Source organism: Sceloporus occidentalis, unplaced genomic scaffold (assembly GCF_023333645.1).
Source record: "Sceloporus occidentalis isolate IW3139 unplaced genomic scaffold, rSceOcc1.0.p SCAF_262, whole genome shotgun sequence".
Classification (NCBI taxonomy): domain Eukaryota; kingdom Metazoa; phylum Chordata; class Lepidosauria; order Squamata; family Phrynosomatidae; genus Sceloporus; species Sceloporus occidentalis.
In genome coordinates, this window is record NW_028317242.1 from 1 (window position 1) to 27228 (window position 27228).

The 27228-nt window shown below is 41.7% G+C and overlaps 1 protein-coding gene across 1 annotated transcript in view; it reads right to left on the reverse strand.

Moving 5' to 3' along the window:
- Positions 1 to 2754: 2754 nt before the first annotated feature.
- LOC149275836 (protein DOP1B-like) overlaps positions 2755 to 27228 on the reverse strand; it is a 35486-nt gene continuing 11012 nt past the window's right edge. The window contains exons 6-36 of the mRNA XM_089504233.1: positions 26624 to 26747; positions 26032 to 26141; positions 25317 to 25431; positions 23527 to 23647; positions 23286 to 23405; positions 21722 to 21818; positions 21050 to 21241; positions 19678 to 20356; positions 19263 to 19534; positions 18499 to 18651; positions 17873 to 17973; positions 17373 to 17563; positions 15401 to 16979; positions 14580 to 14691; positions 14142 to 14327; positions 13291 to 13416; positions 12931 to 13065; positions 11575 to 11630; positions 11041 to 11145; positions 10553 to 10619; positions 9834 to 9978; positions 9475 to 9560; positions 9000 to 9109; positions 8638 to 8784; positions 8351 to 8412; positions 7993 to 8121; positions 7590 to 7726; positions 6881 to 6936; positions 5252 to 5410; positions 3482 to 3611; positions 2755 to 3009 (exon numbers count right to left, since the gene is read on the reverse strand). Coding sequence (XP_089360359.1) covers positions 2755 to 3009; positions 3482 to 3611; positions 5252 to 5410; positions 6881 to 6936; positions 7590 to 7726; positions 7993 to 8121; positions 8351 to 8412; positions 8638 to 8784; positions 9000 to 9109; positions 9475 to 9560; positions 9834 to 9978; positions 10553 to 10619; positions 11041 to 11145; positions 11575 to 11630; positions 12931 to 13065; positions 13291 to 13416; positions 14142 to 14327; positions 14580 to 14691; positions 15401 to 16979; positions 17373 to 17563; positions 17873 to 17973; positions 18499 to 18651; positions 19263 to 19534; positions 19678 to 20356; positions 21050 to 21241; positions 21722 to 21818; positions 23286 to 23405; positions 23527 to 23647; positions 25317 to 25431; positions 26032 to 26141; positions 26624 to 26747 — 6057 coding nt within the window. The remainder of the gene's footprint in view (positions 3010 to 3481; positions 3612 to 5251; positions 5411 to 6880; positions 6937 to 7589; positions 7727 to 7992; positions 8122 to 8350; positions 8413 to 8637; positions 8785 to 8999; positions 9110 to 9474; positions 9561 to 9833; positions 9979 to 10552; positions 10620 to 11040; positions 11146 to 11574; positions 11631 to 12930; positions 13066 to 13290; positions 13417 to 14141; positions 14328 to 14579; positions 14692 to 15400; positions 16980 to 17372; positions 17564 to 17872; positions 17974 to 18498; positions 18652 to 19262; positions 19535 to 19677; positions 20357 to 21049; positions 21242 to 21721; positions 21819 to 23285; positions 23406 to 23526; positions 23648 to 25316; positions 25432 to 26031; positions 26142 to 26623; positions 26748 to 27228) is intronic.

Consider the following 27228-nt stretch of genomic DNA (forward strand, 5'->3'; position numbering starts at 1 on the left):
CAGAATCGTAGGATAGAGGGCCAGCCTGCGTCACAGAACAGAAGCCACCTAGAAATAACACCGCAACGTAAAGACACTCGCCCATGGAAGGATCACTTTCTACATTGCACCGATAAAAAAAATAAAATAATAATAAACAACATATTATTTTATTTATTTTTTACAAATTTTTTTGGGTTAAAAAAAACGATGTGTAAGTTGTGGGTACCGAAAACATGGAAAAGGGGCAATCTTAACGAAACACACACATGGTAAAAATGAAAAAAAGTTCTATAGAAAATGTATCAATGGATCAGAATTCTCTCTGCTCTCCTGGAAACACAATGTATCACTAAACAGTCTTCAGCGAACATCCAAGATGGAGGCAGACACACCCCTAGTGTCCTGTGATTAGCCAATCACAGAGATCGCGTGACGTAGGTGGTTGCTAATTGGTTCCCACGGACTGCCTCGGTAGCATCGCGCATGGGCGAGCGCACCCATATTTACTTCATATCCGTCAATATAGGTTTTTGGGCACATTTTTGCATGACCGCACTGAACACCATGAAGGTTTTAAGGGGTTAATGGTATTGTTACTTTTGTATTTCCTCCATTGTAGAAGCTGTATGGAATCTGCTGGTAGAAGCGGTTAAATCCCATGTATTATTTTTTTTTTACATTTTTGCTTTCTTTGTGTATTTTGGAGAAGAGAAACAGAACACAAAAAATGTTCCTTCTTTGGCCATTAGAAAATTAGAAAAAAAATAACTTGAAAACACCAGCCAGTGCCATTTTGGGTCTAAATTTGACCAATTCTTCCTTGATTTCTGCATTAGGCATAAAACAAAGTGAGGATTATATTAAATCAATAAAAAGATATTCTATCATAACATTTGAGAAGGTAGAGCTTCATTAATGTATAATAATTTTTGTCCTAATAAAATTATTTGAGTATTTCTAATTAATAGGACAGATACAAGCTCTCGGCGACAATGAGCGATGGAGTGCAATAAAATATTTTCTAGCACAGAAAGTTTATATAACGTTTATTAACATTCATTATTTTACACGTTAACCATTCCTGTTTTGAGCCTGAACCCCTCATATTAAACATTTGCATTTTTTTTTTATATTAATATTCAAACAGATGATTTACCTCTAACAAATCTTTCCCACTTCAACCAGTTACCAAATTACATTCATATTAAAAACACACAGGGGGAGAAAAAAAACCGCACACATTCAAAAAAAAAGCAAAAACAATGCAATTTATAAACAAGAGAAACTATTTGATTATTTATGGATCATGGTCCAGTTCAAACAATAAAACTTTTTTTTCCTGTACAAAAAAAAAAGAAAGAAAAAAAAAACAATTCACATTTAGAGCCGTCTATCAATTTTGATGCATTGGGGTCATCTATAAAAAGTGATTTGGGTGGAAAGCCTCAAAAGTGGTCTTATCACCATAGCAACATAATGATTCGGCCGACTGGACCATCCTATTGGTTCATATTATGAACACCCAGGTCATTCTCCTTTTTCTCCAGGACAGGGGAGTAGGTTTTAGCCACACCCACTCCCAACCCAATTCCCCGCCCACTCCCAATCCATGTAATGCTCTCTGGGGCTAGCCCTGCCCTTGTCACAGGTAGACCCTCCCCTCGCAAAGCCAGGAGGGAGAGCCAGGTCCGCTCTCCTTCCCGGGGAAGACCACCAGGGTCGGACCTTCGTAACGTACAGTAAAGTCGGAGAGCTGGAACTCCAGCACTCCATCACAGCTTGGGACGTTTGAGTCCCCGGCCGTCGTGAGCAGGTTCATATTTATACGGAGGCTTTGGTAATGTGCATACAGGAATGTTTACTTTAGGACGTTATCCAAAATGACATAAAACGAACGCACATATTAACTAAATCTCCATATGGGAGCAGCTCCATCACAAACAAAGCGACGTATAGAAAAACAACGAGGTCGATTCCAAACTCTTACCAGCCGTAAAAATAATAATTAAAAATACAAGCAACAGAAAGAAAACACAAACAGAGATATTTTAAATGAAGTCACTGATCAGAGTTTTGGTGAAATGGATCTGGAATCTCTAAGTGTTCCGTTTATAACAATGGATGAAGCCGAAGTCTTTGAAGTCCGACCCTGACAGGAATTTAGCGGGGTCACGTAACGCAAGCTTATGTGACCCCATGGTGACAGCAAGGCTGCTCGCACAGAGTATGTACGTATTACAATGTATGTATGAGTGAGTGAGTGTATGTTAGTTTAATTGTGTGTATGTGTGTAAGCGTGACACCGATATGTAATAGGATGACTTATTATTAAGTCCTTTACTCTACAATGGGCGTAATCAATAAATAACGATATAAATAAGCAGATAAAATAATCTCTTTGGGACTCCGATGCCGATCCAAAGATGGATGTGAGAGCACATCCCGACTGCTTCCGACAAAACGTATCTTAACTGCAAACCATTTAAAACGCGAGCGGGGGAAAAAATAGAGCGTTTTACCCTTACGTTAAAGAGCCTGAAATAAAACAGATGTCCGCTGCGCACTCCAAGCCCAGTTTATCGTAAATAAAGTAATTGTAATGAGTAATTTTCACATTGTGCATGCACCGCTTTGAATGCGCACTTTTTAATTCAAGTCTAAAAGTTTTTTCATTTTTCATTCACACACTTCTTGCCGGTTTCTGCCTTTGATGTCTAACACTTCTTTTGGATGTTTTGCACAAGTATTTGCTTTTTTTTTTTTTTTTTTTTTTTAACCAGCTACGACGTCCAAGAAGTCAGACTCCACATTTTCTTCGAGTTCCCTCAGCACCCTGGCGGAGTCTTCTACGGGGTATTCCACATAGACACTAGACGCCAGAGCCTGGTGTGATCCGTGCCCCTTTGCTTTGAAGGCGTAGCTGAGGGTCCTGAAGAAGGGCATCAGCTGTGTTATGTGGGAAACAGAACGGAGATTGAGAAGAGGGAATTCACGGCGCTTCAGCGCAGCTTCTTCGGTGAGGTTTTCCTGAAGATAAATGCAGAGAAAGTTATTGCGAAACGCGTTGAGAAGAGTTAGGGGGGTACATCTCAGTCTGACTCTTTCCCTGAAGACTTTGTTGGAGATCCATATGTTACGGATACACCTGAAGTGTAAAATTTGGACAGGGCAGAAATATTCTGTAGCTCTACCAGGATCAGGAGGTGACCATGCTGCAACTAATGTAAGTGGAACAGCCTCCCAGCAGAAGTGGTAGAAGTTAATACAGTGAGGGGATTAAACATGCATAGGATCGGCATACGGCTCCTGAATCTAAGACGAGACCAACGACTGATTACGGTCTAATTCGTTACATTTGAACAAATGCTAGACTAGATGCTTCACTCAAATGGTTAGTAAACGGAGAACCCATTTCTGTGCATTAATGGATGCCCCCTATTCTCTACATACACAGACCCACCAAAAGCAGAATGTGCGTCCCGCGGGGTCCACTACTCACCCCAAATCTCAATTTCAGCAGCTCTAGTATTCGAACAACATGGGGTTTGCATTCGTGATGACTCTCTCCAACCTCCGAAGTCATGTTACAGGAATCTGTATCGACTTCTGGGACAAAAGCCCATCGGTACCTGAAATACCCAGAGCAGTAAGATGAGGAATGATAAATCAGCGCCTGTATAACGTTTCATTCACACACCGATTACCATCCAACCGAGCAAAGCTTCACGATGAGGTGAACATCTTACTCAACCAGTAATGAAAAGGTCTGTTTATTGTGCTGAGCAGTTCTTCATTGATTATTTTTTCCGCGGTGTATTTCAATTGATCAACATTATCAGTCTCCAGTTTGTGGTTTGGGTCACGACACAAAGAACTGCTTGAGTGGATCATGTTGATCATTTTCCATCACACAACATTTCAGGGTTCAATAGTCCAATGACTAGAGCCATAAATCTGTGTTACCTGCCGCGCTACTACTACTTTTGCATTGATAATACCATTTCTTTCCCCTTCCATGTACTTCTCGCCAAATATTTGATGTGATCGCTCGATGCTTGCATTTTACTAACTGATGTAGCAAATTCACTTTAACCGAGTTGTTAAAGAGACGCTCCTGCCATCATACCAAGTGTCCCTTTTAAATGTTTGCATTCTCCCGTGGAGGGATTAAGCCCTCCGGCTCCTATGCATTATCCTGTGGAGGGATTAAGCCCTCCGGCTCCTATGCATTATCCTGTGGAGGGATTAAGCCCTCCGGCTCCTAGGCTTGCAGGACATATGTTCAGCTGATGTGGACTCTACTTGCCACCAGCCAGCTCCAGTACTGGCTCACATGAGACTTCCAAGGAATTTAACGAGCTGAAAGCTCATTAAAAAAAGGACCAAGCAGGCGAGCGTCCACTGCAGTGTCAGCATATCAAGTGTGGGGGGGGGTGAACATAATAAGGGCAGATGGTGCCTCCTGAATGTATGCCACGAGGCAATCTCAAACTCTTCCAAGATAATTACTCCCTCTGGGTGTAGTTGGGCCAACCTGGAATTTTAAGATTACACCTTTAATTACATCACATCTCTGCATTGTTGATGGCAGTACCTGTCAGAGGTCTCAGGAGGGTCCGGACATACCCTCTATGAGAACCTTTTTACCCTCTATGAGAACCTTTTTACTCTCACTGTTTGCCTTGATATCGAGGGAATTTCACAACACCGGCTGAGAGAGGAAAGCGATCGTTAATTGTTTTCTAAGCTCTTTTATTGTCTTTAACTGCATGTTTTTCCGTGACGTGTCTGGCATGTCAATCGTCTTTAAGGGGTTAACTTTTGGACTACACAGTGTGGTAAACGTTACTCAATAACAAAGCGATAAAGGAAACTCAGCAACATGTATGTGGCGGAGGACCTGAACTCATCATCAAAGATAAGGAGAAAACTTGCCGCGCTCAGAGTTTTATGTTTAGGCTGACATTCTCAAAAGGAGATAAAACATTCGACACGAGATGGGTGCGGAACTTTGCCCTCTAATGTCTACGGAAGATAATGAACCTTTATTAAATAATTTGTAATTAATCCTTTTCTGAACGGTAGATTTCAGTACTCTGCTGCTGCACACTCCAGACATCATATCTACGTTAATGTATATCCGACGAGGGTCTCATCAGAAAGCGCTCCCAACTATATCAGCAAACTGTCTCTTTAAGCAAGCGCTTCCTGCGTGGGAATCCTATGGCGGAGATACCGTATTTACAGATCTTATTTATAAAAGACTCACATCTGAAACAGAGGCATCCTATCCGGCGGGAACGACAGGGCCGTGTCCAGGAACTTGCTGGCCGATAAGTAGAGGTCGAGCGAGCTTTGCTGGATCTCGCAGTATACAGGCCCGTTGCTCTCCGCTGCCACGGCTTTGGATTTACTGGGTTTACCGGTTCTGTAAGGGTTAATAAAGAAACACGTGAACTGGAAGTCAGGTCGAGCATAAACGTAACATTTATCAAAGGGTGGTTGTGCACACAAATATAGAATTTGACAGTACATAAGAACCATTTGACCTGTCTTTTCATTCTTTCATATTTGTTGTTTTTTTCTTTTTCTTTCTCTCTCTTTCTCTCATACAGGGATACACAGGAGGATACAGAATACAGGGGAATACACAGGAGGAGACAGAATACAGGGGAATACACAGGAGGAGACAGAATACAGGGGAATACACAGGAGGAGACAGAATACAGGGGAATACACAGGAGGAGACAGAATACAGGGGAATACACAGGAGGAGACAGAATACAGGGGAATACACAGGAGGAGACAGAATACAGGGGAATACACAGGAGGAGACAGAATACAGGGGAATACACAGGAGGAGACAGAATACAGGGGAATACACAGGAGGAGACAGAATACAGGGGAATACACAGGAGGAGACAGAATACAGGGGAATACACAGGAGGAGACAGAATACAGGGGAATACACAGGAGGAGACAGAATACAGGGGAATACACAGGAGGATACAGAATACAGGGGAATACACAGGAGGAGACAGAATACAGGGGAATACACAGGAGGAGACAGAATACAGGGGAATACACAGGAGGAGACAGAATACAGGGGAATACACAGGAGGAGACAGAATACAGGGGAATACACAGGAGGAGACAGAATACAGGGGAATACACAGGAGGAGACAGAATACAGGGGAATACACAGGAGGAGACAGAATACAGGGGAATACACAGGAGGAGACAGAATACAGGGGAATACACAGGAGGAGACAGAATACAGGGGAATACACAGGAGGAGACAGAATACAGGGGAATACACAGGAGGAGACAGAATACAGGGGAATACACAGGAGGAGACAGAATACAGGGGAATACACAGGAGGAGACAGAATATACGGAAATACACAGGAGGATACAGAATACAGGGGAATACACAGGAGGATACAGAATACAGGGGAATACACAGGAGGATACAGAATACAGGGGTATACACAGGAGGATACAGGATATACGGAAATACACAGGAGGATACAGGAGAATAAACAGGAGACTACAAAGGTGATTTTTTTTTTTAATCCTAAACAGGGTATGTAAGTATTAGGGAGGTTATATGAGGTCTATGAAGGTACATCTTTAGACCATGTTGTTATACATAATAATTACATTTTTTTTTATTTTTATTTTTTTAACACTCCTCCCTTTTTAGGGTTTCTTTTTGGGATCCTAAGTCTTTTAAGGATACCTAAAAAAAAATCTATATTTACATCAATTTTTTTTTTCTTTCTAATATATATATATATATATTTGTCTGTGGCAAAGTATACCAAGTCCGTAGAGAACAGCTAAGCTGTTAAAACGGGGAACTGGTTTTAGATGCTAAAAGAAAAAAAGGTCTTACTTTGACAAAGTATCCTCTTCCATTAAGCGATCTTGGAGTTGGACAAATGCATGTATCTAAAAAAAATAAGTCAGGAGAAAAACACATTACAAACCTGACTTTTATTATATATTTACTAGACTTGTGTTTTCAGGTTTGTAAGAATTTTAATTAAATTTGCCATTTTTGTCAATTCGTACAAATTTCTGAAAACCAGGAGGGGACCCAAACAAATAAAAAACGAAAAAGAAGCAGCGGTGCTCCAAATTTTCGTTTGCATTTTGTTTTTCTTCCCACTATCGCTCTCTTTCACACTCGCTCTGTCATTGTCTCCCTACCTTCTCCGTGTCTCCATCACCTTAACTCCACGTCTTCTGTCGTCTCTGGTGGTCCGCTTGTCCCAGCGTTCCGCAGCATTATCCGAGTTTGGTGTAGTAATTCTGTAAAAGGGTGCAGCCAGTGCTCACAGCACGTGGACAGCCTCTCCCCTATTCCTCGAATTATGGGGGGACAGGGTGTGCATCAAGTCCCTGTCCTGTTGAGGATCTACTACACCAGGCCCGGAACAACGCTGCGGAGAGCCGGAAAGTCAAGACAAGTGTCCTTTTTCATGAGGGACAGTGCCTCTTTGGGACCAAAATCCTTCTGTCCTTCTTCCTCCCCTGATGCTTCTCTATTCTAGGTGCTCAGCGCTATAAATCATAATATTGGGTAAATCAAATTTTCTTACCAACTCTGTGGCCATAATTGGCCACAATGAAGTGAGATGCTGAGGGGAAATCCTTAGTAAGAGGACACGGAAAAACAGGAACATCTGTGCTGCCATAATAGGAGTTTGCCCATTCCGGATATTTTCTGTAAGTCGCTCTGTAGGAATAATAGAAACATAAAAACTGAGAGCAAAGAAGGATGATGTGGCCCAAAGAGCAAGATCTTCTATTAAAACAGCCAGCCTTCCTACACGCCTCATTCATACTCTACGCGCCTCATTCATACTCTATACTACCCCACATTGATACATTGTTTTTAAAGCACTGATTATGTCACAATAAGAAATGGTTAAAATAACAATCAGACTTTTGTTTTTGATTTCAGACACCCTTTATAGACAATAATCCTCAAAAGGTCTTCACCTTGTATTAGAGGCAGGTAGAGGTGATACTGATCAGGTTCACCGCTGAACACGGCAAAGCCTTGACGCTTTAGCAACATGGCCTTTTGCTCACTGCTTGGGTAGAGCTTTAAAGAGCTGCTCGGCATGTCTGCAAAAGAAAAACATTTTGGGGTGAGAGCTCAATACATGCGTTAATATGTTCCAGCGAACAAAGAAGAACAACGGAATGAAAGGAGAGAGGAGACGGCAAGGTGAAGAGATAACAAGAAAAGGAGGCCTAACAATGAAGACACCACAAAGAAAAGACGAACAGACATGGAATAGAAGACCAGATATATATAATAAAAAAAGCGTAAGCAAAAGACCTGGCTACATACTCATCAGATCCTTAAACATGGTTTTCTCATGGGTCAATAGATGGTCAATAATGGACTTCCAGCTGAAACACAGGAGATTGTATACCAGACCTTAAAATGCATCCTGGACATTCATTTACATTTAATACACATATTATGGATACTTATTGGATGCTTTATCTTATACATATAAAAAGCTATTCTTTTTAAATAGGCATTTTGGATTCAAAACTTAACAAAAACATCTGCCGTACCGCAATAGAAATAACCCCAATTTGGCAACATCCAACCATTAGTTTCTGACTTACTGAACGCAGGAGGTGTCCATCTGGAAAAAGCCAGGGTCCATAAACAGGTCCAGGACCTCCTTCTTCCAGGCCCGTTTGGTATAGGCGTACCCGCTGAGACTGCCGAGTAGCTGGGCGCCAGCACGAAAACTGGGAGAATTGTATCCGCTACAAAAGATAAGAAACAAGGGTGAGTTAGTCTCAAAGGCCTGGGATACCAGAGGAACAAACGCAAGATTAATATCTCAGGTCATTTACAATGTAATATTTCTGCAATATGTTATAAAAAAACAACATGGATCACACAGAATAGGTGTGAATTTTGGAATGATCTCCACCGCAATGTCAGGCATTTCTCTAGCAATCGACGGTCGATAGTTTACCTGTGATTTCGTAGATAAGGAAAGACGTAGTACAGCAAGCGGGATATTAAAGGAACAGCTTTCTCTTTTTCATCACTCCTGTAAACCATGTCCAGAAGAGTCGCCAGGACCTTATGAAGATAATTTCGGTAAATCAATATTTTATAGCTACAACAATCGCACGTGTCACCATATGCATGCAGACAGTCTTGCTCACCCCTATGGCACTAACAGCTTAAGGAAAATAATATTTTGAGCCCTTTGAGGTTTGTTAGTGTCAGGGATATTCTAGCGTGTCACATTATTATTGCCCAAACACGAGAGACCTGTGTTCCAATTATAGTTTCTCTTGAAGAACGTGGCAGCTGCCTGTTGAACCACATGAGAGATCCTTGTGTACAACAACTATTAAGTGCTCCCCAAGGAACTTGGGATCAGGAGATTAATGGACTAAATTAAATTAATGAGCGGATACAGGCAGCACAACAGGACTCACCTCTGCGAGCATCGAGAGAGCGTGGACGCTGTAGACAGACGGGGCAGAGGCTGAAACCATGGAGGATTGTGCCGCAGAAGACTCCTCTGCACGGGGCAAACATCAAATAAAGAAGAACACATACACCGTGAGTGTCAAGTACAACATGCCTTAGGAACACAGCACTATAGTACTTTGCAACTGTCCTCAATGGGCACATTAAAGTACACGTGTTCAGGATATCTCCAAACAAGCATTGGCTGCAGATTCAGTACAACACTTTTGCCAGACACGTTTGGTTATGTATGTGGCTTCACACGGCTTGGCTTTTCAACACCTTCTCCAGCAAAGTGTTGATGGTATGACTCTCTCTCTCTTACCGTATATATCCTCAGCATCATCTGCATCATCTAAAGAGACCTGTGGCTGAGCTTTGACCTCCAGATTGCGGCTCAGCCAGCTAGTCTGCTCCAGCGAGGAGCCGGCGACATTGCCGACGGCTTCCAAGATCTTCTGGGTCACCTCCTGAAACAGGGAATGGATTGTGTTTGAGCGACTAAAGATACATGAGAACGGTTTGCAATGCGTGGCTCAACCAGAGGAATAAAGCATTTATAGGTTTTTATTCTTTTATTTGTAAAGTATAACTGTATGCCAGAAGGGGGAATTCTCCACAAAACTAACCTATGAACTATAAGGCAAGTCCTTCAATATTCTTTATTGTTTAAAGGGAAACATACATGGGATATTAAAACCCCTATTTGCATCTATACTCCTTCTGATTACCCTGAACCATTAACCAATTTGGGACCTAATTGTCTCTGTGGTCCACACTTCTGATGATTTTCTCTCTTTATAGTCGCTAGCTTGGATTGGTTATGGTTTTATTTTGAGCACAAATACGGGTCGGTTTCTCTGTAAATACCCATCTAGAGCCATCGGAAATCATCCTGAAATGCCTTTTAGGAGTTAAATTAGTGATACAGGTAATATTGCAGTAGCAATTTCCAAAATGAATTTATACAAAGGGGAAAAGTCACTAGACACTCTGTTTTGGTATGGAGAAACTTTCTTAAAAAAATGACAACCGTGATTCTACCTGCAGATCCTTCTGGTCTTTTTTGTTATCCAAATTAGGTGTCCGGTTTACAAAATCATTCAGGATGCTGTTTTGAGACAAATGGGAAACGTTAACTAATATTCAAGCTAATATTGAAAGCCACAACGGTTTCTGTTAGGCAACAGATCAACAAAACAGCCACAAATGGTTATAAATCCATATAGTCAGATTTTCATAGACACCATACTACTTTTTTTTGGCCAACCGAGAAGAACGATCCAGAGAAGAGATTGAGTAGCTTTCTGGTTAGGAGGACAGGAGACGCATGCAGCAGATTGGAGTAGGACCCTCTGTTGTATTTGTAGCATTTTGTCTTACGTGTTACTGTCACGTAATGTTTTTGTTGTTTTTCCGCTCTCTCCTCTAGTAATAGCTCTATGGAATCTGCTGGGGCCCTATTATTATAATGAAATGTAGCAGCTTGATGAAAAACAGACGAGGGGGAAAGAAATGAGGAGGAAACGTACCTTAACAATAGGAAGAAGCCGGGAGGAGCCAGGTTGAGCGGCACAGACTCTTTCAGCAGCGCCAACAAGGGCTGGAAGTTTTCCTGCATGTCGGACGGTGATAACCTATTAACACAAAGAGAATCAATCAGACGCCTCCTAATGTCTCATCTCTCAATCATACGTTGCTGGTGATGGCTGAGACACAACGGCAAGTTCATCTATTTTCTGCAAGGTAGTCTGATCTTAGCAAGAAAGGTTGCACGGCGAGCAAGTCCACAAGCCTGTCAATCACTACCCTTATTCCTTTCTGTACTCAGGCACTGATATTTTGCGCATGGACGCCTTATGACTATAGCCATACAGAAAGCGTTTGTGCTTCATACATAAACAGCAACTCTGTTTATAGAGTTTATAGTAGAGAAAAGTAAGAAATATATATATTTTTTTTAAAGACCCTTGATGGACTAAACCTATCGCCAAGGCAAATCCAGCATCTCTGTTAGATCTGTAGATACAAAGTGTATAATACTCAAAAATTATGTTTTTTTTTACCTTTGAATAAAAGCGTAACTGAACTGAAGCATCGGAATATCAACCAAGGAAGACTTCTGCAGAGATTTAAGAGAAAAATTAGTAACATATTATTAAAATGGATTTATGTAACTGTATTGCTACATAAACGTATAGATTTTTTAATGTTAATTCTTGATGGAATGTTCCTACCCATTTAAAACCTGAATTCTTCATCCCCTTTGTGGTTCAGTTTAGTTGCGGTACGGCAAGAAGCCGTCTAAACTCACAGGGAACAAAGAGAGCCAAAGGTTTCAAAGGGTACAGGTTTTATAATTTTAACTGTACGTAGCACTGAGTAATTATGCTAATGTATTATGTATAGAACAAAAAACGTAGAAACGCGTTAATGAATCAACAGCTACATTGGCCACCTCAACGAGCGAAACATCACACGTAGTAATGAGAAGAAGGGTAAAGCTGGAAGGTGCCAGAATGCCTGGGGAGGGGGTCTTGGTAGTTTGAAACATGGTCTTGGGGGGGCTAGGGAACCGCGAGTACCTGCTAACCCGTTTATAACCATTACATTATAAATACGATCCATTGTGTTATATGCACATTTGCACAGCTCACCCGCAGTGGTCAATGTCCCTACAGAACATTTTGCAGCTTTTTACATTAGGGTTTAGTTTTTATTCAAATTTTTTTTATTAAAAAATTATTTAAATTATTTATTAATATTTATTATTTTTATTTAATATTATTTATTTTCTGTTGCGCATCTACGGCATTTAATTTGTGAAATATGGATTGCTGGAAAAACAAGGAGCTTCATTCAATGGCTTGATCTGCTGCGTTGGTGGTGGTGATGGGGGTTTTATTTGTAATTTAATCTGTCCCACAGTTATGCTGGTTTTTTTCAGGTTTAAAAAGTGCATCATGGTCATTTTCATATATTTGTAATGACATACGAGGTAGCACAAGAAAGTCTAAGAGTGTGAAGTCTAAATCTAAAAGCGAAATGTGCGAGGAGTGTGAAGTGGGCTGCCATCTGCTTATATAATCTGTTATTTATTACCTAAATCTAAAAACTAGTTTGTGTATAATGCATATTCTCAAACCTGAAGGAGGTTACCTACTAAAAGTGATTCTGGTGAAAATGGGTTAGGAATAGGCTTGTCACCATAGAAACATAATAAAATTGCCCAATCAGCAGAACATTTCATTGGGTTATTAGGTGATAAGACCAAGTTCCACGATATCAATCAGAAACACTTTTTTATTCATAACCATATAAAAAACCATATAAAAAAAAAAAAAAGGGGATGAATTATTTTGGAACTTCTTGAGATTTGGAATTTCCAACCATGAAGATCTTCAGTCTATAGTAAATAATACCTCGTCTCCTTTTATCTGCGGCGGCTTCCTCACAACTTCTTTGACCAGATGCAAGATTGTGTCGATCTTCAAGCTCTTCAATGCAAATACTAAGTCAACCAGGGTGAGCTGAGACTCGCTAGGCACTGGAATAATCTGTAGAAGTGATTAGAAATACTTCATTGTTATTCTAAGAATGGAAGGCTTATAGGGTTTTTTTTCCTTCATTGAGAACAAATCTAATAACTTTGGATAAGCAGCTGGTTCTCCAACTAGATTGCAAATACAACTTCTGAGGTGCCTCGCTGGCCTACAGCTGACTATTGCTCAACACAAGCCTCATCGACATGTAAGTAACTGGGTACAGTAAATATACTTCACCTTAGCTTTACTTTGGTTCTTGTTAAATCTTTTTCTTTTCCACACGGCGGCGACAGCAGCGATCAGCTGCACCCCTAAGTGTCCCGTTAGAGGGTTCAGGAAATCCAGAATTTTCTGCTTTAGCGTCTGTAGAGAGAAAGAGAAAAAATAAATAAAAACTGGAAGTAGCCAGAGTTGGTGCCTCTTACATGGACATCATAGGCTTCCCACCTGCGCTCCCCCGTTCCTGTTATCTCCCAAACCTCTACACATTATCAATCCACCATGGACAGAGGTCTGTCCGTCACATCTAGTCTTTGGTATAGTGTTTGGGATTTCGACCTTTGAGATTCTTTTATCACCCCCTCTTCTGCAAGCCCCTCATTTCCCTGTTATTCACGACAAAGGTCTCTCCTCCCTCAAATCCTGCCTCTATTTAGTGCCTACTTCCCTGACATGTGTTCATCTCCCCTGACGCTCTCCGTTGGTGTGCCCAAACGCTCAGTTCTGGGGCCTCAACTCTTCTTTTGGATACCTGTACACTGTTTACACAATCATTTACTTCTTCTGACCTCTCGTCTCCTCAATCAAATCACCGATTCCTTATATCTTCATCCCGTTTAAGAATGCCACAATCCACCCAACAGATGAAGTTCACCGTCTCGGTGATTTGACTTGACTCTGCTCTCTCCTCTACCCTCATATCCACCACTCCTTCTACCTTCACAAATTCATTATTTCCTCACATAAACGTATATTCCCGCACAATGTACAAAGTGCCCGCCAAGAGTCCATTTTACTCTAGCCGTGTGTAGAGGTTCTTATTTTCCCTTATTTTTTTTTTTTTATCTTAACAGGGAACATTATCTTACTTTGGTGGTTTTGAAATAAACCGAAGACGACCCTTTAATTGTACCAAGCAGATCTGAAGGTCTCTTCTCTCTTTCTTGTTTGTTGATGACGCTCCACAGAAGCGATAAGCTATTAACGATCCGGGGGAGCTCCTCTAGAATGGCGTTCCGTGCGTTCTTTAGGTTGGCAGGATCTGTTGAGGAGGACTAAAGCAAACAATTCGGTGTAATTCAAGCAGAATGGAATTTAACCTGGCCTTGAATGCTAAGGGTATTAAGCGTACGTGTGTAAAGCTAGCTTTGTGTAGAAGTAAGAATAAGGTTTTCCAGGGCTCTCTCCAAAAAGCAAGAGATTTTAACCCCTTAAGGACAATCGGCGGTCCCTAAACTCATTGAAAACAATGCATTTGTCATTAAGGGGTTAAATCCCCCCCCCCCGTATGCCGATAAATAAGTTACCTTTTTTGATTGCGTGGGATGATCCAAAAGGCAAAAATGGCCAATTGTTGTCAGGCCTTCCAATAGAGTGAGGGGGTAATCGGGGGAAACGTTCTCTCGTTTAGTAGTCACGCTGTTAATAAAAATAAAAGACAAGTGTTTATATCTTGTCATGAGCAGCTGCTTTCAAATAACATAATGCAGGACTGACCCTGGTGATATTAAATAATTGTCGGATCATTAAATAATACTTCATAGCATTGTGTAATAACAACCAGATACTTTAACAAACTGCTAATTTGTTCTGTCTTATCCCAGTAACAGATGAATGTTATTTATTAGCATGAAAAAAAAACAACCCCAAAATGACGCTTGATGGTCTAGTGAATCCAACTATAATGAAATAGATATATTCCCTTCAGCGTCGAATGCATGAATACTCGGTGTATTCTACCAACAAAACACATAAAAGTCATGAGACGGTTATGACGGCATCTCCTAGACTATGAAGGGTGACCTTAGGATGTAAAAGACGTCTATTAGATGTGGCTGAGGACTTAATTTCAACTTTCTGTTGCAAACTTAATATCCAAATGAAACAAGCTTTGCTGCAATGGATTAGTAGAAGTCAGAAATTATAAAACGCACTTTTAAAGATTTTAAATATTTTTTTGGACTGAAATAAGCATGCTGCATATCTAAATAGTCTAAATAGTCTAATAAACCTGAAATCCACCCACCCAGCTGGCTAGGTATTGGAAGTTTAAGTTACTAAACGTTTCACGCCAGGAGATGAAATGGTTGCCTGATGACAATTTGGTATTTAGAAAAAGCAAGCTTACCTAATGTTCACAGACTCATTTTCATACTGCTTCACAAGCTCATCCAAGTTCTTACATATCTGCGCAACAAAAGGTGCCACCGTCAGCCCCAATGATTTTCCAAAATAAGGTAGAGATGACGTGACCAAGGCCACCCACGGAGGGTGCATCCCGTATCCGTATTCTGGACGCAGGGCTCCCACCACTGCGGAGACAAACAAGCCTTGAGAAGTTATCGCGTGAGACTGCACGTACTGCATTGCATTAATAGACCGCTGAAAGCTGAGGCCTCGTTGCCATTCCTTTGAGAGGTCTATATAGTTCTCCTGGTCTTCTTGTTGTTGGTGCAGGTGATGCTCCAGGAGAATCAATATCTGGAGGAGCTTCAGGAGCTCAATCTGTAGCGGATGCTCGCTCCAGATTTGGTCTTGACCAAAATTGATAACGCTCTCTTCAAACAACTCTTCTTCAGGGTCTTTATTAAAGCCCGATGACATAAACTTGTATCTTTTTTGGCTTGTGTACATGGAAGCAGACAGCGAGAGAAGAACAAATTCTTGTACTTTACACCTCTCAAGTAAGTTGTGGATGAACTCAACATTCTTGCCCTCCGATGACTTGGCCATGGTGGCCAACTGAGACATGACCCTGATCAAGACTTCAACGCTTTTCACTTGAACATCTCTGTTGCCCAGCACATCCTTATGGTTGACCTTGAGGTAACATGGGTAATAAGCACGCAGGAAGCTCAGGCAGAGGTATGTCAAAAGCTCTATCAAAAGAGAATGAGGACACATTGATGGAGACTGCGTCTGAAGCTTGCCATAAAAACTCTGCCCAACAAGGGCTTCCTGATGGCGCGCCAGTAGGTTATATATAAGGTTGAGGTGGGCTGTGGAGCTGGTGTCCATGCTGGTGCTAGCGACGGCCTCAATAAATTCTTTGGGGTTGGTTTTCAGAATGGCTTCTAGCACCGAAAAAGCATACAACACCCTTTTGGAATCGTAGGGCTGCAAATACAGAAGAATGTGTTTAAACAGGGCCTCAATCAACTCTTCCTTCTCTTTCTGCTGCTTCAGAAGTCGGGTGCTTCTGATGGCTTGAAGCTCCAGATCCGCTTCATCATCACTGGACAGGGACTCGGACGTCTGCGTTACGTCAGATCCGGTGCGTACCAGGTTTAGCAATGTACTTTGTCTGGGGGAATCCACGTAGGCCATGTTTGGGTGGCCTATGATTTTCAGGTTCCCTTGGCCACCAGGGCCATCTGCACAAGTTTGCTCATTGCTCAAATCAGCTGAGCTCGTGGTGAAGGAAGAGGTGTTCTCGCTGTCGTTGTGCCCGGTGCTTGTATCCGCCGATTCGGTGTGCTCACTGTCCTGATCCTCTTCTCCTTGGGACATAGTGTAATTCGCATGATTTACTGTCAGCTCGTTTCTCATCTTCTCAGGGTCTTTCTCTACTTCAGCCCAGATTGCCTCCCTGTCAACTGTGTTAAATTGAGGAAAACTCTCATCCGAGCTGCTTTCCGGTAACTCGTGTAATGTTGAGTGGTCTTTCATAGAAGTCATTTTCTTTCGACACCAATAGCCGATTTCTTCTAACAAAAAAAAAAAGGAGTAAATAAATACATTTACTTACACATAACACAAAACCCAAACTCAATGATCAGAGAACACACTCTGAATTATTTTAATAAATTGTGACAGACACCTCCACGGTCTTCTAGGGTGATTTGTTTTTAGCAAAATAAAACAATGTTTAAAAAAGCATTTCACAAGACATTGTATAAATGTATTAATAATCCGAACCACTTTTACGCTCCTGTCAGAAGAGTATGTAAGAATGTATGCAATTGCCTCAATTAAAGCAGGGTTTGCCAACCTTTGGGCACTTGAGGCACAACTGAATCCTCAGACTGATTAATCATGGATCACTGGCCAGGAAGCAAAAAGAAAAGCTATTATCACTCCCGATACTCAGGTCTCCTAACCTGATGCGTCTTTCTGCTTGATACAGTGAATGGAAGTGCGCTGGGTCTTCGGATGGAGCAGGAGCAGTAACACGGGCTCCAGGATCCTGGCAACATCGTTTAAGGAGAGGGCTCGGATCAGCCAACCCTGAGCAGCTGCGCCAATGGCACCGTCGGAACAGTTCAGGCTATCAAGCACTACGAACAAAGACCTACAAACCGAGCATAAAGTCACGCGGGGATCTATAACAAGCCGTCTGCATATCATTCTGCACTTGATAATAGGTATACAGATACCCGAATATGTATTATATGAGAAATATTTCTAACTTTTTTTATATGATGCAGATTGAGCATCGAGAAAACATTGAGCCTAAAAACTTTTGTTTTGTCATCCATGTAAAAAAGACAAATATATCTCCTGGGTGTTTCTTTGCAGTGTAATACTTGTTATTTTACGTAAAGTTTCATCTTATAACAATATACGAAGGCGTACGACGATGACGGTAATGTGCTGTCACCTGTCGAACGAACGGTTGTGTGAAGTGACTCTGCTGCCTTGAATCTCTCTTGTCAGATGCCAAATCACTGAGAAACGAAATAGCGCTTCCAGACGGGCGACCTAATAAACACACAAAAAAAAGGATGCAGTAAAACAAAACGTACGCCACCTTCTGTTGGAAAAATCAGGTCTTTATGGAAGCACATTTTCTTTTTCTTTTAATGTCTACTCTACCTTTTTTCCCCATTTTCAATCATGAAAGTATGGGGCATCGCATTAGAATCGCAATCAAAGAGAAGGTTCTATACACTGCGGTTTGATGACAAGCTGCCATTTGGATTTTTTGGACAGGCATGCAAGTCGACTCCCCATTAATACTAACTATTGTTCATAGCCGTAACAAATAACATTTTTTCGAATTGGGAACAAGAAGGTGGATTTTTTTTCTTCTGTCATTTGGATGCCCCTAGCCCCATCCATTAAATAATTAGTCCGGCCTTTATGAATGGACTGTTACACCAGAGACGAAACCCTTTACTTCTGAGACAGACATCTCAAAGTTGACTCTAAAAACTGAACAACTTCTTGTGATTTAAAACCAAGGTATATCTGCTGACAATTCAGCTGGAAATCATTAAGTCTCACTTTATCGTTGTCCAGTAGGGTTTGGCAGATGATCTCTTCGCAGATATTAGCAGAGGGGGCCAAGCAATGCAGCCGATAGAAGAGCTCCACGCACGTGATGTGATGTTCCCTGGTCTCCATGTTCAGCTGATTCCACAGCACGTGGGCCACTCTCTGTAAGCAGTGCGGTTGTGTTAACAGAGACAAACCACAAGTATCACATTAAGCTTGTAACGGCAAACAAGTAGGTTGTAACAAGTAACACCTGCACAACTTTGGTGCTGAATTAATGCAGTCCTCTAGCTGTATACAATTCTACCTTCAAACGCCGCACTCTTATTAGAGTTCCCTATTATAACTGTACTGGGTATTTTGGAAGTCGTAGCCTACAATACGCTGACCTTCACTGTTCTAGATGTCTGATCCATACCTGGGCACATTCCCTCATTCTACACGCAGTGCTTCGTTAGTAATTCTGAGTAATCATAAACTATCATTGCAATCTGTATTAGCAGCTTCTTTGAGATATCTGGACAAGCTTTTGAAACCTTAAATAATGCAAGTTAACTTAAGGTCCAAGGACAATTTTTCTTCCTGTCCTTTTAGATGTTTGGTTTCCAGAACTGTACAGACTGACAAATTAATACATAATCAAATTCCATACGCTCGGCTCTCCTTTTTGCTTACACAGCATTTATCTTCCCACTGCTTTGCCGGTCTGCCTGCCTACGATGTCTCGTATAGTGAATATTGGCTATGTTGGGTTTTCTCGTTCTCATACACACCAGGTAGAAGTCTGTTTTCTCTGCAATAAGTTTCAGGACCCCTGGAGCGACTGGTGGGACTGTGACCATCTGCAGCTTCCCGAAGACTGCGCTGTATCCCGAGGTCTTCGCTCTCCTCATCCGATCTTCCATCACAAGAGACAAGGACTGGGAGTGATTGATGACTTCCAGCAATGTAGAAATGGCTACGTTCTGGATATAACAATCCTTCACACAACAACATATGGTCATGAGGGATTTAAACCAGAGAGGGAAGCTGGCTTCTCCAGAACCTTGTAAAACGAGAGAAAGAACGAACAACAAGCTGTTTCAGCTGGTAAAGTATCTTCGTTGCCCTAATATTTCTGAATTGTATTTAAATATAAAGCAGAACATCTATTTATTTTTTGAAACATACAATTCTATTGTCTCCTACCAGGATGCTGAAAGAGAGTAGAATACAGGTGGTCGGTTTCTTCCTCGGACAGGTAGACAGGAAAGGTGGCACAGTCCAGTAAAAAGTGGCAAGCGGCAGCGAAGGCTTCCCTGCAGTCCACTGTAACTTTGCCCATGTTCTGTATGAAACGGTCAATGTCCCATTCCTCGTCAGACGCTTTACTATTAATCCTCTTATTATGGGGGAGTCCTGGGGAGAAGTCAGCCTTCTCGTTCTTCTGTTTGGTTACAGGTGGCCGCGGCGTGAAAAAGTCCGTCAGCATCTGTTTGAACTGGGGTACGGTGATTTGCTTAGGTTCCCAAGACCCCCTCTTCTTTGTGCTTCCATCTTTACCATCTGCCGCCACACTCACCTGGGAGCTTCTCCCATTATTCTGTTCCTGCAGCTGAATCCCGAAGAACTGCCTACTGGCGAAGGTGGCCACCAGTTCCTGGATGCACTGCAGGGTCTTCTGCACATTGCCGCCTTTCTTCCAAACGTCTCCTTTCTCCGGGGACACCCTGGGTACCCGCAGGTGTTGGGACAGCTCCGGAGAGGACGCGCTTAGGCCAATACCGCTGTCTTCGGATTTGAGTGGAGGAAAAACAGGGTCTTCTTCTACAGAATCAACATCAGTTTCACCGACTGCTTTTATTCTTATGGTTTCTTTGGTTGGACTCTAAAGTGAAATCATGAAGTGAGAAAATTGCCGTGCTATATGTAGGTATTTATAGTTGTGAGAAATCAGACGCTTCATACATCCAAAAGGCAAACCTGTGCATTTCTAAATCTGGAAAATATTGGTTTAATAGGAGACAATTATACAAAGAAATAATTTTTGCTGCCAATTCATTTTTGTAGCAAGTAAACATTAAACATGGATGATTGGGACACACTGATAAAATAAGTAAAACACAAATCAACATGAGTATGCGCTGCTACACAGCCACTGCAAATCCAGTTACCGTATTGGCTCGAAGAAAAGAAAAGAAAAGAAAAATAAATATATATATATATATATTATATATATATATATATTTTTTTTTACATTTAATGTATGGTAGGAGGCTCCCACCCTCCTTCCTAAACAAGTCTGCCTCATCTACATCAACGCTGAGAATCAATAATCAGGGACCGCATTTTCGCCGGACGGCACTACCGAAAAACGCTCTGCAGTCTTCTGATCCGGTCTTTCAGACACCCCGGAGAAGGTAAAAATGCTAAACACCCGATTATAGGCTGCATCCCCACAAATTTAAATTACTGGAAAAAAGTGCGGCCTATAATCGGGCCAATGCCGTATTTTAAAGGGACAGCAAACGTGAACGGAAAGATGGTTCTGCCGTGTCTGATTTCCATTGCTGCTACTTACAGAGTCTGGGCTCAGACTTTCCATGTCCAGATAGGCCGGCGGCATCTGAACTTTGCTGAGAACTTTGAAACACGTCTTGAGCGCCTGAGTGAGCTCGGGCAGGCTCAGCAGGTCCATGTTCTCCGACAGAGACTGAGCCATATAACTGAGCATCTGCGGCAGGTACTGGGTTTGGACTTCGGAATACAGCTCCTGAAGAAGGAAGGGAAGAAGTCATTCTCTGATACACCGGCTACGGCTCTAGAAGGTTTCTAAAGCGAACGAGATTAAAAACCTCTCTTTGGCGCGCCATGTGCGGCTGGGACAAGGGTGGTCATCAATAAACGGACCACAGCTATGACCATGTATACTTTTCCGATAGATCCCTTTCTTTTCAATGCATGGGATGTTAGCCCCTTGCACTTTGGAATTATTTTTATGTCCCACGATGTGCTACATGCCTGCCAAGCATCATGGATTTGTATGTAATACCAGTTATTCATCATGTGCCATCTGCTTCTCTTCTCCATGCCCTCACCCAATTAGAACGATCACATTTCACCATATTGAATGACAAATCCGAGTGATTTGGTGCGTATTTAAAAAGGGTTAATATGATATTCTAAGTACACACTGGTTTATTGCTATTAGGGTAAAGTAACTGAATGGAGAATGGGGAGAGATCTCCCATACCAGAGGAATTACATCCAGTAGAAACACCATTAAAGCGCAGATCTCAGACACAGACGGAGCTCGGCCCACGGAACGGGAGGCATCGAGAGACTTTCCCCTAAGAGCCAAAACAAAAGAAAAGAAGTCATTACACATAAACGGTAAGATAAATCACCGCAACTTCACCGCAATCATTATGATGCCGTCTAAACAGAGACGGCTTTCACCATCGGGGATCAACCATGCAATTTGTGACATGGACAGAAAATAAAATCTGTACACTGAACTAGTTTTATATAGCGCCATCAAATTCTGTAGCGCTGTACAATGGGTAGACAGGACATAACAAGTAGTATATATAACATAACAAATTGACTTAGAGACAACAGGTGAGGAGGGCCCTGATCAAATGAGCTTACAGTCTAGATATATATATATATATATATATATATAGATATATATATGTGGGGATCAACATTGTCAGATATTTTAGGCGAGAAAACAAGTATTTGTGTATATTACATGAACAGAAAATGGAGTCAGAGACTATTTTGTTTCCTTAATCATATAAAGGATTTTTTTCTGTCCTCCTTCTCTCTATATTGAGAACAAAGAAGCTTTTATGAATATAGCTGCCTCAGCAAATATTTCCTAATCAGTGTATCTTCTATGGGAAATGTAAGGAGTAGAAGCTGCTTATCTCTAGGAATGTAAATTGGAATGGGGGATACATTGCAAGACCCCCCCCCCCCCCCCCCCCCGAAACTGATTTACTACCTAGGAGGTAACTTCTAGAGATATGTGCGATCAAGGACAAACTCCAGATGTATTTGTCATTGTCTTAAAGTTACTTCTTAGACCAGAGCGTCTCTTAGAGGTGAATGATGGAAATACAATGGTGCAAATATGCTAAGAAGTCCTAATTATAATAAGTAACATCTTATTATAACCCCGTCTTTAAAAGCTTGTGTTTTTACAATAAATAATATTTTGATTTTCTATCGTGATGGTATAATATCTCATTTTATAAATTATAATTTTTGGTGCAATCTGAAAGGATTTAGGATCAGAGAAAAAATTTAGGCTCTCTCTTTATATTAATATTGTGGATGTGGTCCTACAATAATTAACAGCGTCCTCATTTTGTGTACGTGATAGAATACTGGTTTTGCCTATTTTATCTCCTAAATGTCCCTAACAACATACTTTTCTAAGGCCAGAAAGATCCACGACCCAATTACTATAATAATTACTGTTAACAGAAGAATAAAGCCCCAAAACAATCAATGAAAAAGCTTTGGCCGGCGATCACGAATCCTAGAGATCAGGTGGCTATTGATTCCTTTCTGCACCGGGGACCTACCGGCCGTGGCACCCAAGACAACAAGCCGTTAAATTCTACATGCATCGTTCGGTGCCATCATGGAACGTTGTAATGGATAAGAAGGGGTTACCGGATATTCCTGAGCGACAGGTATTCTCAAAAAGTGATTTAACAAAGCAGTTGAAAGAGAGAAAACAGGCTGAACGAGGTGTATATGTCTAGAAATGATTATAATGGAGTAGCCGCCACTTGATCACCCACCTGAAACAATCCTCAAAGCACGTAGTCATGTAATCCCAGAGGAAGTCTGAGCTCAGAGACGTGATCAGTAAATTCACAGTCTTGACAATCTCAGACGCGTTTTTGTTTTCTTTAATTGCGCTGAAAAAAACCCCACACAAAAACGGCATAAATTGGAAGAATGACCAAGAAGCTATAGGAACTGCGGCGGAAGACGAGGAATATTTTAGCAACTTTTATTTCATTTTTTTTGTAAATGTACCTTATGAGCTGGCTGCCGGTCTGTCCGTAGCTCAGCTTGATGTCTGCCCCTAGTGCATCCTTACAATACGCGTAAAAGGCTCGGATCACTTCCAGAAATAAATCCCCCACTACGGGCGGACCTGAAATTAAACCAGAGTATAATAAGCACACCTCTAGACGCGGTTTACTAACTATAAACAGGTAATAACAAAAATAAAACTGTACAATAGTTTTGACTGTTTAATGCATGCAATCGCTAACAGTAAAATGCTGTTATTAAACCCACTGGGGGCCACACATGTGCACACCGGCTCTTGCAGCGGCCCGAACAGGAGCTGACGGGTGGTGAACGTCATGCATTACGTGACCCCGGGGTGGAAGACAGGCAGCAGCGCAGCGTGGTGAGCGAGGGGGGTTAGCGTGTGTATGTATGCATGTATGTATGTATGTGTGTATGCGTAAGCATACTGTAGTGTCAGAGTCAGTGTGTATGTAAATGTATAGTACCAGAGTTGGTACGTCTACTGTATTGTAGTGCCAGATTCACTGTGTGTGTGTGTGTGTGTGTGTGTGCATAGTGTTAAAGTGTATATATTTTATATATGTGTATTGTCACTGTGGAGTGTGGTGTTAGCATGAGTGTGTATGTGAGCATATAGTGTTTGGTTGTGTGTATCAGTGCATGGCGTTAGCATGCGTGTACATGAGTGTCAATATATGATGTCAGCGTGTGTCTGTTACTGTATGCTGTTGGAGTGTGTAAGTGTATGTTGATGTATGGCGTTAGCGTGAGTGCATGCGCACGTCAGCGTATAGTGTTATCGTGTGTCAGGGGTGAGCCTAGGGTTAGTGGCACCTGGGGATGGAGAGGAGACTGATGGATACACGCGGCACAGGGTCACGCACCATTCCAGGTACATTCATATTGCTTCATTTGTTTAATAATGTACTAATTACCAACTTTACTGAATACGGAACTGATTTTTCTCCAATCACTTAATGAATTTATTTATGTAATATTAACAATGATTAACTTTATTTACCAACAATTTGGTTTTAATGATTGTATAATCTTATTAAATGGAATCATGTTTTCACTAATGTATCTATCAATTCTTTATTACACGGATTATCATTAATACATATTTGCCAAATATTTAATGTAATCGATCAATACTTTATTAAAACTTCCAAAATCTAAACCTAATTTGCCGACCCCTGAGTTACAGGGTACAATATCAGTCTGCAGTCCCCCCTAAACACTGTGGTCTGTGTCCGGTTCGTGTACAGCGCTCAGGAAACTGTGGACATCCACTACTGTTCAAAAGTTTGGGGTCACTTTTTATGGGGGTGAAAACAAGGATATTTCTCGCTGTAACATAACTACAAAAGCGTTTTCTAACGCTCAATTAGCCTTTTAAGCTTAAACTTGGATCAGCGAACACAACGCGCCATTGGAACACAGGATTGATGGGAGTGATAAAGGGCCATTGGAACACAGGAGTGATGGGAGTGATAAAGGACCATTGGAACACAGGAGTGATGGGAGTGATAAAGGACCATTGGAACACAGGAGTGATGGGAGTGATAAAGGACCATTGGAACACAGGAGTGATGGGAGTGATAAAGGACCTACAATAGTTACTTACAACACTGGCAACCTATGCACTGTATTTCTGAATGGTAGTTTATATATCAATCTACATAAAAATGTTGAAACCATGACCCATGTGCTGTAACCTGTAACAACAGTGGGCTCTGTACCAAACAGGGGTCCTATTCTCTGATGGCTTGCGATGGCTCCATTACCTATCTCCGGCTTGTCCAGGAGACTGAGGAGGATCCGGAAAGGCTTCAGGCAAACTTGTAGTCCTTGGTCAAGGTCTGAATGTGGGATATTCTGGTGTAATATCTGCATCAGAGCCTGCGGGGGAGAAAATTGAAAATGAGAGAACAGCAGGACAAGTGCAGACACCTATTTAACTGTTACAGTTCGTAAAATTTAGTACATTATAATAAACAAAATCATTTGAAATGTAAAATTAGCATACAAGAGAAACTAAAATAATCCCAAACTGCGTGGCTGCTGAGCTCACAATGTGCTGGATAATATGTTGATAACCAGTTATCTGCTGGGTAACCATCACATAAGTGTCATTGATTAGTCAAGGGCTACTAATAGGTTATACCCGCTACAGGCAACTGCATTAAAGGGTTAAGGTCTATCTTAATATAATATATTGCTCAATGTTCGGCTAGAGCTGGATACATTTTCAATTGGACCCTAGGCAAGTCCGGCCAACCCTACACCAAGATCAAATTAACGGGGGAGCACAAAGTGAGGATGTGCGGTACAAATTTGCTTGCTGCCACCTACGAGATGACCCAACATAAGTAGAGTCCCAATTAGCTGTAAATGTTGTATAACTTGATTACAGGAACACCCTAAATAATTAACAGACTTGGAACCCTCCATGACGGAGGATCCCATGACGCGAGTATTGATAGAAAAAGTCAAACTCACCTGAACCAAAAAATCCTTTGAGTACTTCGCAAAAAAACTGTTACAGTATTCTTCATCCTCTCCGGATACTTTCAGCTGCGGCGCCACGAATCCCCCTTTGATATCAAACCCTGTAACGTAAAAGTATTTGCCTTATTGTCTACATTAGAACTTCTCGGTAGGGAAAAGGTCCGGCAATCAGCAAGCTACAAATCCCATGTTGTTCTACCTTTCATGGCATCTCAGATCACTTTTGCAACAATGAGCCTGGGAAGCAGGACCATCCTTGGTGGCCTGTCAATAATAAAGGATTTAGGGCCCAATATCTTTCAATCAGAGGAGCCCAGAAGACAATCGCCCCTCTGGCCGGCTAACGTCCCATTGATACAGCCATGTTTGGCTTACAACAGACTAAAACTTTACTGTGGACAAACCCACCATTCTATTTTTCTAAACCCGTATGAATAATAGCGGATGGAAAGTGGACTATGGGAAGCAGCAGTTGGGTTGGTGTTGGCCACAAACACATTTGCTGGGTAGTTTCAGTAGCACATGATGGCATAATGGAAGCTGTAAAACCAGAGGGGATTGGGACCCCCTACATTTCACTTACCCAGCAACCAGGCAAATAACCTCCTGTTCAGCGACATGTCCCTCCTGAGGACAGTTTGGATAGACGCCGACAGAATGCGAATGAAATCGGCTTCGAGAAGCAGGATCGGGCATTCACCGGGCACCTACACAAAGAAATAGCCAATTTAGAGACACGTTAGAGGCCCATTGATACAATGGCCAGTGAGCATACGTACCGACCATCAAGCGAATACTCAACTCATAGAATAGTTTTGGGTGAGAAGGAACTAGGGTGGAATTTGATGTTTCAGAACTGTTTATCTGGACCCTGTTTTCATTCATCTTCTCCTAGAGAGGAGTAGAAGCCCAATGCCCCCATTCCCTTAAAGCAGCATTGGCAAAGGGTACTTTGTGGTTATCTTGGTGGCATAAGATACCCCGACAATACAAGCCTCAATTCACAGAATCGCTTGCAAGAAGCTCAGGAGGGGTATGTTCCCGGATCGATGATGCAAGACGTCTTACTGAAAAGTTGGTCGGCTTCTACGGCTCAAACCGTCTTGTTAGGGGCAAGAAATTATTCTTAGCAACTTTCAAGATGCACAGCAAGCGTCTTCCACACAACGCACACCACAGGTACCAACT